Source organism: Sciurus vulgaris (assembly GCF_902686455.1).
Source record: "Sciurus vulgaris genome assembly, chromosome: 7".
Classification (NCBI taxonomy): Eukaryota; Metazoa; Chordata; class Mammalia; order Rodentia; family Sciuridae; genus Sciurus; species Sciurus vulgaris.
The window spans coordinates 111485140-111498624 of NC_136467.1; the positions used below are offsets into that span (position 1 = coordinate 111485140).

Consider the following 13485-nt stretch of genomic DNA (forward strand, 5'->3'; position numbering starts at 1 on the left):
GTGTGCCTGTGACCTCAATGAGCTTCAGCCCCAGGACACTAGAAAGATAGGCCACATTTGTGCTTAAAGTCACAGTGCTTTTGCTTAGGAGGGCACATGCTGATTTAAATACCTCCTACAAACTGCCTTCCAAAGGCACCTCATACATTACCCCTTCAAGAGAAACCATGACGACAGGAGCCAGTGACAGATTTTAAGAATTGCCTGGTGAGATTTGTGCATTGAATCATTTCAAGAGCCGGGTAAGGGATGTATCTTAAGGAGTCAAGATCCAAGTTGCGCACAGTTATAGAGATGGAACTGCTTGATCAAGAGACAGAGAGGAAATTAATGACACAGGTGACAAGATCAGAGATATACTGGGGAGATATATACTGGGGAGATAATTCTAACTTAAAAACAAATATTAGAAAATGAGACTTGGATGAATATAGGGGGTTGGTGAGAAAAAGCCGAAAGAGTAGGATAATTCCAGGTTTCTCTCCCTATCTATGCATGGAGAGGGAGTTCTGTTGTTGCGAGCTGTGTGATTTGGGCGATGACTATTTAGTTTCATCTTGGACCATTGTTGTTGACATTCCTATGGGGAGGGCCTCAGCCAGAGAGATACCCAGTGAGAAGTTTTAAGCACAAATCTGAAATGTGAGATAGTTTATGTTTAGAAAAAACAGGTTTGGAAAGTCATCTTTAATATACTCTAGACAGAAGCAGGTGACAGCAAGCTTTATTAGGAGGTGATAGTCCGAAACATCTTGGGGGAAGACCAGGTCTACCTTCAATGATTTTTTCTTCAAAACTCCTACATATTGCTTTACATACAACAGGTCCTCAATTAGTTTAAGAAATGAGAGAGGCCAGAAATTATGGGAAGTAACTCAATTCCTTTGGGATTCCTTGCATAATAAGGCCTGAGGTGTAATGGGTGATAAATAGGGTAACATGGGCCTTATTTTTCAGGATGGACTGATCAAATACGAATGCTGATGGCCGCTGTAAGCTTTGAACATAGTAAAATCCCCAGAGGAAGTGGATCTTACTCTGTTGGTTGCACAGACTTGATGTTTGATTATACCAATAAGGTAATGCTTTGATTAATACAAATTATCCTTATACTCTAATATTAACCACTGTTAGGACCCAATAGCGGGTGTTAAAACTTGACATTCCCCTCACCGGAAAATGACTAATATTGCCATTTATATTGCTTCATACGAAGCCTTTGCTAATTTAGTCATTCCCTAGCCCTTTACTGGCATCTGATTGACTATGAACTCTCCTTTCCCCCTCCTCAATGTCTACAGCAAGGTGCTCATTTTCTTTTCTCACTCAAAAAAACATACTGTTATTTTTCTTCTCCTTACTCACTGTATTCAATCACCACAGAAGCTTTAAAAGTTGTCTGGACCTCTTCATGAACAACAGAGATATCTGGGTCCCCACTAATAAAATATGCAAAATAGCTGTTGGAATAGTTTTGAGAAGCAACTTGACTAAAAACATATTAATTTCTTTCCTTAACAGAGCACCTTCTTGCGTTTGTATTATCCATCCCAAGATTATGATCACTTTGAGACCCTTTGGATCCCAAACAAAGAATATTTTTTGGGTCTTAGTAAATTTATTGGAACACACGAGCCTATGAGCAAAATTTTGAAGTTTTTATATGGTAAGATTTCCATTGCTCCTACTCTGTTGGCTCTAGAATATGAGAAATGCTTGGAAACAATAAGAATTTTAGATAATTAAGACCAAAGTCAATTTTCTGCAATCTAAACATCTCCTAAGATGACAAGGACAGTATTTCTTAGGAGCCTAGGCAACTTTGAGAGAATCCAGGGTTCTCATTTGTCCATTCTCAATTTGACGGGAGTAGGTGAAAGGGTCAGACCTACTCTAGCATCTTTCTGTAGCTGATCCTTAGTTTTCCCTCTATGTACCCCTGGGGGAGGCAGGGATGTAGCAAGAGTAACAAGTTGGCTTGGGACCACTCCCCCGTATGCTCTGTTAGGCTGAAAGAGGAAGAAAGTAGAAGCCACCATAACTGTACAGATTAAAAAAAAATTGCTAAATTCTTACTTGTCACAAATGAGGAGACTTGACTCTCTTCTCATCACTTCCCCATAAGGAACCAGCCTCTCACTAATAATCTGATGTTCATTCATCATTTAGTGTGTCTAGATTGTGCTAACACAGACTTTCCTCACCAATCTGACCAGATACTGCCATCTTCAAATTTTTCCATCAAAAACACCTACAAGTTCTAGAATTAATTTTAACTTAGAATTTTCTTAAAAACCAATCTAATGTAGAAATGATGAGAATGTCATTATTACCTGTCTTTATTGTGAATAATGTATAAATCACTTTCATAGCAATCATCGCCTTCAGTCTTCATGACCACATCTTCATTTTATAGATGAGAAGAAATGAAACCACAAAAAACTATGGTCATAATTATGATGGCCTGACAATTGTGCAGGAACAGAGGACAGTATTTTCCATTTTTTGAGCCCCTTACTGGATGAGTAGATAGGTACTCAATGATACTACTTAATTAAATAAAACTCACAAAACCCCTAAAAGGTAGCTGTAAGAGAGGAATCTGAAGCTCAGAGAGTAACTCTCCCAAGGCCAATAGCTAGTCAATGGCAGAGTGCACCCAAAGCCACCTCTAAGTATGAAGTCAGTGGTCTCACCATCCTTCTCTGGATCATGACAAATTGTAATGACAGGAGTCTCTGATTCTCAGATTCTGGCTTTCAGTATAATGTTCCTGAGTTTGCTGCATGGTTTGGTTTTAGAACATTCCCTTTGAAGTTTTTCCTCAAACCTCAAAATGGTAATAAGTAGCAGTTCTCCTGAATACACCTGTGTAGGAAAATCTCTCACCTTAGTTCAGAGCTGGCAGTGAGAACTGATAGCTAATGATAGTACCATGTGAAAAAAGAGCACACAATTCAGTATTCGATTGGTAAGTAACCAGTAGCTGACTTTCAAATAAATTTACTCTTAATCCATAAATTCCATGCTTCCAAATTTTATGCTAAGAAGATATAAGTTAAATTAACTAACAACATTCAAGTCAGAGAAAATACTAACTAATCTCCCGTTGTTGTCTAGGTTCACTGATAGTTCCTGCAAATTGGAATTCTCCTCTGAGGACTGGTGAAAAATATCCACTTATTATATTTTCTCATGGTCTTGGAGCATTTAGGTAATGTTTGAGAAATTAGACAGCTTTATCCTCTAGCAATTAATGACCGGATACATTTTTTTCCCAAAAAAGGAATAGCAGATTTTAGAATGTCACACTGGCCCTTGTCCTGGGGGTGCTGGGCTTCCTCAAGAACCGTCTGTGGTGTGCTGAGTTCTCCTGGTTCTGTCTTGTCAAGTCCTGTGTCCATCGTCTATCCAAACCATACAACTATCCTTGAAGAAAGGCTTTATTCCTAGCCCCATTTTGCAGTAATCACTGAAATTCATATAGCTGGTTAGTGGCAAAGTCAAGATTTAAAAACCCAGAACTCTCAAAGGCAATATTTATACTCACCGTACCAGGGTTTTTCAACCTCAATGTTACCGATATTTGGGGCCAAATAATTTTATGCATCCTAGGGTGTTTAGCTGTGTCCCTCTACTAACTAGATGCCCTTAGTGTCCTTCTCCCGTTGTAATAACTAACACCTCTAGGCATTGTCAAAGGGCCCCTAAGGGTTAAGGTCGGAGAACCAGAGCTCCACACTCTACCCGCAGGGCACTGGCCTCCCTGTTCTGTTCCTGGTTGTCTTAGCAGAACCAGACTGTCATCATGCCTGGTAGTTGAAATACTTCTCTCTTTTTGTTTTGAAGGACAGTTTATTCTGCTATTGGTGTTGACCTGGCATCTCATGGGTTTATAGTAGCTGCTGTAGAACACAGGTATGTATTGTGGTGTGTCTGGGGTCATTAGACAAATACAGAGAATGTTGATGCCCACAATTATGCTTTTAATTTGATTCCAGTGCATTTTCAGCATGGTTGACATTACCTCCTAGTATTGTGAAGACTGAGCAAGGGGTTTTTACATGTGACTTGACGATGAACAATAAGGCCCATTTCCTAGAGCTCCCTTGGGGTCCTATTTAATTAAAAAAATGTATACTAAAACAGGAAACACAATTTAAAAAATCGGAAGAAAGTTCAGTCAAGGATGGAGTTGAGGAACATGGGTCAGATGAGGAGGGAAGGGACACGTATAAAATCAGTTGTTTGTATTGTAGAGACGGATCTGCATCTGCAACTTACTATTTTGAGGACCAGTCTGCTGCAGAAACAAGGAACAGGTCCTGGCTCTACTTTAAAACCCTAGAACAAAATGAGGAGGCGGATATACGAAAACAGCAGGTACTTTGTCATGAGAAGAGAGGTGTCCTGGTGGCCTAAAGCATGTACAGAACGATGACATTCGTTAATTTAATTTTACACATGGCAAACTATACTCCTGGCTGTCCTACTTCCCATTACCAAAAGAACTGTCAGAAGATGTCCAAGTAGCAAGATTCCCTTAAGAAAATGTCTGGTTCACAGTAAAAGCAAACACAAGTCTCTGTGGCAGAATTCTCTGGTATTGAAACTTCTAATTTTAGACTCTCAAAAGTGATAGGAAATAAATCAATAGATCACCCACCCTTAGAAGCAATATAAAAAAAATGGCTTCAGAGAGGCAGTGTACAACAGAGCTAAGAGTAAAGGCTTCACAATCCAGTTTATTACATTTGAAAATTGAACTCTACTAGCTTTGTCACTTTGCTGTGGGTGGAACCAGGACAGATTTCTCTTTTGCTTCCATGTTTTCTCTCTTACAACACAGTGAGTTATAATAGCAGTATCTGTCTTACAGAGCTATTGGGACAATTAAGTGAAATAAAGCACATTGGTTGTTTCTTTGTAGTTGGCATTTTACATATGATATGGCATTGAAGTTCACCCACATTTCATTGATGTAGACATTATTATACAATAAGTGGAAACCCAGGGAGGTTAAATAAATTATCCAAAAATCACACAACACTTAAGGAAAGAGCCAGGATTTGGACTTAACTGTACCTCCCTGTGAAGCTAGTGCCCATGTCCCCATACACTCTAATCACTCATTACTCAGATATTTCCAGTTCATAACAAACCAACTATTTTACCAAATGCAACCTCTACACAAACTTTAAGATAAATGTTAAAACCTTTTATCATTTCTTTCTTCTATTAATCATATTAGGTGCAGCACAGAGCAAAGGAATGTTCCCAGGCTCTCAATGTGATTCTCGACATTGCTCATGGAAGGCCAGTGAAGGATGTATTAAATTTAGGGTTTGATGTGCAACAACTGAAGGTGAGCTTTAAAAAAAAATTCCCCCCACCCCCTGCCCATTGTTATTTATTGTTCTGTGTTGTGTGATTTTCAGCTATATTGTAGGGTAAAAGTCTATAGAAAACAAAAACAAAGCATTAAAAATATAGCAGAATAGTATAGCAATGAAGAATGTATTAGGTTGAACTAGAAATGAAATGACCAACAGTTTTAATCTACAAAAACAGCTTGTTAATTTGGATCAACCTACTATCTTCAGGGGAAATATTATAATTTCTTGGACAGCTCCTACATGTTTTGGAACTTGAACTTGAAAAGTTGATCAAAAGTTTTGGACACAATTTTGGGAGGGAGTGGAAGAATATCAGACAGAGTGGATGGCATGAGCGAAGACTCAAAAAAGTGTTCAGCGGTGGTGTAGGGTGGAGTGCAGGCAGCAGGGGAACTAGAAGCAGTTTGGTTTGAGGATAAGATGATGGTCTGTGCTCCAAGTCAATGAAGAGTTTGCAGTCCCTCAAGCAGCCTCTTTTTCTCCAGTATCCAGGCCTTTGTACATGTTGACAAAGTCTTGGCCTGACACACCCTTCCCCTCAACTGACTCCTGCCTTATCATCAACAATCTAGTCAGGCATCATGCCCTCCAAGAAGGGTGCATGACCCCCAGACCCTGTCCCCATCTGGATTAACTGTCTATCAGAATTTAACACCAAATAACCCAATCAATAAATGGGCTAAGGAACTGAACAGACACTTCACTGAAGGAGATATACGATCAAACAACAAATATATGAAAAAATGTAAACATCTCTAGCAATTAAAGAAATGCAAATCAGGGCTGGGGAGATAGCTCAGCTGGTAGAGTGCTTGCCTCGAAAGCACCAGGCCCTGAGTTCGCTCCCCAGTACCGCAAAAAAAAAAAAAAAAAAAAAAAAAAGAAATGCAAATCAAAACTACTCAAGGATTTCATCTCACTCCAATCAGAAGGCAATTATGAAGAATACAGCAACAATAAATGTTGGCGAGGGTGTGGGGGAAAATGTACTCTCATACATTGCTGATGGGAATACAAAATGGTGCAACCATTATGGAAAGCAGTATGGAGATTCCTCAGAAAACTTGGAATAGAACCACCATTTGCCCACTTATTCCACTTCTTGGTTTATACCCAAAGGACTTAAAATCAGCATACTACAGTGACACAGACACATCAATGTCTGTCGCAGTTCAACTCACAATAGCTAACCAACCTAGATGCCCTTCAACAGATGAATGGTTAAAGAAAATGTGGTATATTGGTATATATATATATATATATATGTGTGTGTGTGTGTGTATATATATACACAATAGTATTACTCAGCTTTAAAGAAGAATGAACTCTTTAAATGAAGAATGAAATTATGGCATTTGCTGGTAATTGAATAGAGTTGGAGAATATCACACTAAGCAAAGTAAGCCAAACCCCAAAACACCAAAGGCCAAATGTTTTCTTTGATATGCAGATGCTAATTCACAATAAGTGGGGTGGCTAGGGAAGAATAGAGTTATTTTATATTAGGTAGAGGGGAGTGAAGGGAAGGGAAAGGATATGGGGGTAGGAAGGATAGTAGAGTGAAACAGATATTATTACCTCATGTGCATATATGACTGCATGACTGATGTGATCCAACAATATGTACAATCAGAAAATGTGAAATTATACTCCATTTATGTATGAACTATCAAAATGTATAAATACATTCTACTGTCATGTACAACTAATAAGAACAAATAAAAAAAATTTTAAAAAGAAATCAAGTACATACCCATGCCTGTGAAATGAGTAATGAGTGTATGATTGACAAGATCATGTAGTCTATTCTTCTCTCACCATACTTACGGATGTTTTATCATGCTTTTTCACATAGGGCTCCATCGATAGGAATAAAATAGCAGTAATTGGACATTCTTTTGGTGGAGCAACAGTTTTTCAGGCTCTTAGTGAAGACCAGAGATTCAGGTAAGAGAATAAGACAAATAAAGCAAGGTAACAGTAAATTATTAGAAGAGGGGGAGTAAGAACACATGTGAGACATAATTTTTTTTTATCAAAGTCCTAGTGAAAAAGGGATGTGTCCAGGCTTACAAGTCAATCCCTTTGCCTCCATCAGGTACTCTATATAAATTTACCTAGGCAGAAACCATTTACTTCTCCTGCTATTAAAAAAAAAAACTCTTCCCAACCCTGTATACTTCCTCCATCATTCTTATTTATCCTCTCAAGAGCTTAATGTTTTGACTTGGAAGTTTATCTTTATACACCTTGGTTTTCACATACTGATTGTGATAATAATATTGCCATCTTATAATATTTCTAGACTTTCCCATTCGAAAGGATTTTTTGAAATTAGTTTTTCTTCCCTCTATCTTTAAGATAGAGCTGGATGTAAAAGCACACAGTTATTTGTGTAGGAGTCAGGACCAGATCCCACCCAGTTTTCTAACTTGCAGAAATATTTTCTTTCTTGAACTGCTTCATTCCAGACAGGTGAGATCACATAGAACCAACCATATCAAAAGTAGGCAGGATCATTTGTGAAATTTAACATTAAATTGTTTAAAATCTGTTTCAGTTTCTTCTTTCATCCACTGAGTGCCTCAGAGGGGTTGTTCAAAAGGTCAGAAAACATAAACTTACTTGTAAAAAAAAAAAAGTTAGTGACACTTTAAATGATGTCTTCCTACATTTTTCTGCAGCTCTCAGATAATTTTTCAAGTAAAGCAATGAATCCATTTGTGGCTCTGGAACAGGTATAATAAATACACTATGGAGTGTCCAGAAGCTCTGGAAACACAGAGGAAATGGTGCATTTATTGTACTTTTTTGAGACACCCCACAGTTTTGAAGAAATGACTTTTTAGTTTTAAATTTATTTTGAAAATGATGTAACAAAAATGGACAATAAAAGTGTTTAAGGAAATATCTTTTCAGAGATTGCAGTTCCTAAACACCTCCTACAGAAAATGATTATATAATTACAGGTCTGCTACCTTATAAAACTAATGATATCCCCTTTTCACATTGAAGTGTAATAGCTCTTAATCCCAGCAAGATAACCCATAATAAATTGGTGTGTTAGAAAGCCCTATACGTTGACCAGTGTGTAAGCAGCCTTTCTTCATCACTGTCAACAAATATCTGCAGGTGTGGTATTGCCCTTGATCCGTGGATGTATCCAGTGAGTGATGATGTGTATTCCAAAATCCCTCAGCCCCTCTTCTTTATCAACTCAGAACGATTCCAGTCTCCTAATGACATCATAAAAATGACAAAATTCTATCTACCTGATAAAGAAAGAAAAATGATTACAATCAAGTAAGTATTAGTGACTTACTTCATCTAAAACAGAAACTTTGAACTTGGACAAATGTCAACAGTTATTATTTGATAGCCATTACAGAACTGCTAAATCAGTTATTTAGACTTTCAATGAGGAAAATGTTAGATGATCTCAGTTTGTAATTACATTTACTCTCTTCAAAATGAAAATGCTTTCAGTAATGTTAATGTATATAGTGTAGGTACTGGTAATTTAAATTTGCATTAGACTATGTACACCTTTTATCTAAACACATTTTTGAAGGTGGGATGGGGGAACAAAGTATTTCATCCTTATGCCAGGCTAGAAACTCCTAAAGAAGTAGTCAGATCATCTACTGTGCTGACCTGTTGGGAAAGAATCTGAATTTATTAATTCCCCAGAACTTTTAACAAGGTGCTTTTGAGGGTTAGCATTATGCTTCTATCCTGAATATGAGAAAGAACTCCAAATAGGATTTTGAACTCACAATAAGATATTACAAAGCAGAGAGGGTGGAACTCAGCTTCTCCATGCGAAACCCAGTTTATTTAGGGAAAAGGGCAGGAAAGATACACATAGAGTAGTCTCCCCCTTATCTGTAATTATCATTCCACACTTGTGTTTTACATAGTTTTAGTTACCCATGATAGAGAAATATTAATGAGAAGAATTCCAGAAACAAACAATTTATCAGTTCTAAATGTGTGCCATGCTCAGTTGCATAATGAAATTGTGTACCATAGCTGCATGCTGCCTAGGACATGAATCATCCCTTGTCCAATGTATCCACACTGTATATGCTACCCACTTATTAGTCACTTAGTACCATAGTTATTAGATCAACTATCACAGTATCATAATGCTTGTGTTTAAGTATGGCTCAATACGATATTTTGAGGGAGATCACATTCATAAAATTTTTATTTATAGTATATTTTTACAATTGTTCTGTTTTATTGTTATTCCCAATATGTTATTGTAACCTAATTTATAAACTTTATCATAGGCATGGATATATAGAGAAAAAAATTAATGTAGGGTTCTCTACTACCTGTGATTTCATATATCCCCTTTGGGTAGAGGGTAACTACTGGACAGCATGGCCAATAGCCACTATGGAATCAGAAAACAGAGGAGTCTTTTCCAACTAAAAAGTGTTATTAGAAGGGATGGCACCAGGATTTCATCATATAGGATTGAGGGAGCTTAGATAGATTTGAGGAAAGGTCTGGGTATTTCAGGTAAAGACTTCAAGTTAGCTTATTTGTATGTGCAAGCCTAATGCTGACAAATGCTACAGCTCACCTGTTCCTCCTTCAAACCTATTTCCTTCTTGGTTCTCACTTTTTTCTTTGCCATTTTCTTTCAAGAAATCTTGAAAGATAGCTTGCATTTAACATTTCATGCACTTCTATGCTCTTTTTGACACTTGTAGTCTAGCTTCCTGAGCCCCACCCCCACCCCAGCATGGACACTCCAAGTCCTGCTTCAGCTCACAGCACACTCAGCCTCTGCAGTCCCAGCCTTTCTCACCCATCTGTGCTTCATGGTTGACTACCTGTCCTGCACCCTTGGCTACCATGAGCTCCCCTATCCAGTCTCTCGAATCATTCATCCCACTCCTCTCAGGCCATACTCACCCCATCCAGGCTTCTGCTCTCAGCTCTCTTATAACCCTGTCTCTATTTACCTTCTTTATATTTCCGACACTCAAGGTTTGACTGGAATGTGGGGAAGAGGGAGAGGGAGACAGTGGCTGTCCTTTGAGCTTAGGTGGTTAAAAGGATGATCCTTTGCTTTTGGAACCTGCAAAGTGAAGAGGAAGAGTCATAGTGGGTGGGGCCGGTCTGAGGTTGGGTTTTAGCCTTGGAATTTCTTGAGAACTTGCAAGACTAGGTCAAGACATCTGGCCACAAATTGGAAATGGACTGAACTTGCCTGCTGTTATAGAAGAAACCTTTGGGATATATGATGCTTCAAAATGAGAAGGGAACTGGCCTGAGAATAGAATCTCAAGGAATGCCTACATTTTGGTGGAAGAAGAGTCAAGTCAGAAGTGAAGGTGTGATGTCAAGGAAATGAAGAGAGGTACAAGAGTCACCAAGTATCAAAAAAAGTGGGGAGCCTTCTATCTGATGTTAGACTGTTGATGAATTTAGACCAATACAGGGACAGGTGTTTGATATTGTTATTATTTAATAGATAAAAAGGATTAACTCTGTAGTGTTTTACAAACATCAAATACATATTAAGATAAGTGTCAGGTGTGAGGGACAAGCTTCGTCTCTGAGTTCAAGGTCTTTCAACACATAGCACATTCTATTCACTCAAATTGGAAGTATTAGAAAGTGGGAATTGGCCCGGGCATGGTGGCATATACCTGTAATTTCAGCAGCTTAGGAGGCTGAGGCAGGAGGATCACAAGTTCAAAGCCAGCCTCAGCAACTTAGTGAGACCCCATCCCTAAATAAAAAAAGACTGGGGATGTGACTCAGTGGCCAAGTGCCCCAGGGTTCACTCCACAGTACCAAAAAATATAACTTAAAAAAAAGTGGGAATCATTTCTTCTAAAATCAAGATACCAAGACTCTTTGTTTTTCTAGCAGGAGAGGACTGTACTTTAGGATCCCTAAATGAATAGCTTGTTACCCTCAAATACATGTAAGGAGATCAAATTACAAGTTTTCTTTCCTTGACTTCCAGTAAATAAATGAATGGGGCCAGGATCTTTTTTTCATCTCAGTTACAAAAGTAATTTTATCAAATAACATATGGTATAAATTTCTCATTTCTCTTTTAGGGGTTCAGTCCATCATAATTTTGCTGACTTCACTTTTGCAGCTGGTAAAATAATTGGACACATATTCAAATTTAAAGGACATATAGATTCAGGGGTTGCTATTGACCTCATCGACAAAGCATCATTAGCTTTCTTACAAAAGTATTTAGGTAAGAAATGAATCATATTTCCTAAACTGATATTCTCCAGACAAAAGCATGTTATTTAACAGTCTAGTTTTAACTATTTCTAGTTAATTCAACAAAACAGTAAATCAATTTGAAAAGCAAAAATTTGAGAGATAGTTTTGCTACTTTGTATACTACTCAACATAGAAAGCAATTCTACTTGTTAAAAGTTAGTTTCTCCATAAAACCTTAGGGGGGGGAATTGCCTATTGGGGATACTGACAAAAAGAAGGGTGTCTCACTCCTACAGTTCATGCAGGTGATGAAGCCCTGGGACAGCTGACATGAACACCTTGCCACTGTCATTGTGCAATTTGCTTAATGTCTAGTTCTATAGTGCCCTCTAGAGGTTCTGGACTATTCAGTGCTCAGAAATGTTTAATGTTTGTTAATGTTTATATTTTGTAGGACTTCATAAAGATTTCGATCAGTGGGACCCTCTGATGGAAGGAGCTGATAAGAATCTAATTCCAGGACCAAAAATTCATACACCCACCCAACTTGACACTCCACAGAACTCTATGGGAATAGAGAAAAAGAATGTGAATTAAAAGAACTTTATTGAAAGTTTCATTTAAAAACTGAAAGAGAGAGAGGAAGAGAAAGAGAGAGGGCAAGAGGGATAGAGAAAGAGAGAGAGAGGAAGAGAAAGAGGGCGAGAGGAAGAGAGAGAGAGAGAGAGAGAGAGAGAGAGAGAGAGAGAGAGAGAGAGAGAGAGAGAGAGGGAGAGAATCAATTGTATTTTCTCAAATAACTCATACCTTAAAATTTAGGCTGTACTGTAGTAGTGATTGAGGTTTGGACTAAGAATTTTTTTTCTTTAAGGAAAGATTGCAATATATAAAAATCATACCAGTTCAAATTATATTTTTACTTGGTTGATCCTTTTCTGTCTCAAAATTAAAATTGGCTTTTATGTTACTTTAATTAATGGAAGTATATTAAAACAGGCACAATGCTAGTGAAAACCTGTTGTGATAAGATTCCCTAAACATACAGTAAAAATAGGTGTTCTTGTCCTTTATTCTCTGTTAGCAGTAGTAGAATCGAGTTTTAGCAAAATGATATTCTAAGTAGAACTGGGCAGTGTTTCTCTTTAACTTTTGGTCATGATGAGAAAAATTACATCTGGTTGATAATAAAGTCATTGTTTTAATGCAGGATTGGTGATAGTATACAATTTCATTATGGTGAGGAAATGGGGAGTGGACCAAGGTTGGGAATGCTGGGGACAAGGCAGAGGCTTGGAAAGCAAGTTGGCAATTTCTTTGCATTTTTAAATGCTCTTTTCCATACATTCTATTTACTAAACAAAGGTGCCCTTGGTGTTACAGTTGTAAAAGACAGGCCATGGATTCCCACTATAATACATTAATTTAGTTATTCACCCAAAGACTGTGAGGGATAACAGAGGCAACATTCTGAATTACATCTAACCTCTTTGTTTTCCCAATGAATATTTAATGGACATTTTAAATTTTATATGTGGTAGTTCTTCAGTAGAATAATGGTTAAATAGAGGTTTAAAACATCTCTTAAAAAAAAACACACTTATACATCTGGGAATCATGGGAAATGATTTTGTTTCCTAAGGGATACCAAACTTCATTTGTTAAGTGAATATTTTGGTCTCAGTATGATGTTCCTCGAAATTCTCCAGAATTTTAATTTAACCTGTGTGAACAAGGGAAATCAGTATTGAGTCTGGTTGATACTTCAATCCCTAGCTCTTCTACCAAGTTAAAAAGTAGCTGTGTCCTGATTTGCCACCTCAGGCCATCTTTAGTGGTTTAAGGTACAAAATCATTCATTTTGAGAAATTTGAATTCTCCT

General features: G+C 37.7%; 1 protein-coding gene across 2 annotated transcripts in view; it reads left to right on the plus strand.

The window, feature by feature from the left end:
- Positions 1–12813, plus strand: part of PLA2G7 (phospholipase A2 group VII) — a 35630-nt gene extending 22817 nt beyond the window's left edge. For both annotated transcript variants that reach the window (XM_079148313.1, XM_079148312.1), the window contains 10 exons: positions 958–1079; positions 1522–1666; positions 3121–3214; positions 3850–3918; positions 4260–4383; positions 5252–5365; positions 7252–7343; positions 8529–8699; positions 11486–11634; positions 12061–12813. In XM_079148313.1, the coding sequence (XP_079004439.1) occupies positions 978–1079; positions 1522–1666; positions 3121–3214; positions 3850–3918; positions 4260–4383; positions 5252–5365; positions 7252–7343; positions 8529–8699; positions 11486–11634; positions 12061–12203 (1203 nt within the window). In that variant the 5' untranslated portion in view covers positions 958–977 and the 3' untranslated portion in view covers positions 12204–12813. The remainder of the gene's footprint in view (positions 1–957; positions 1080–1521; positions 1667–3120; positions 3215–3849; positions 3919–4259; positions 4384–5251; positions 5366–7251; positions 7344–8528; positions 8700–11485; positions 11635–12060) is intronic.
- The last annotated feature ends 672 nt before the right edge of the window (positions 12814–13485 follow it).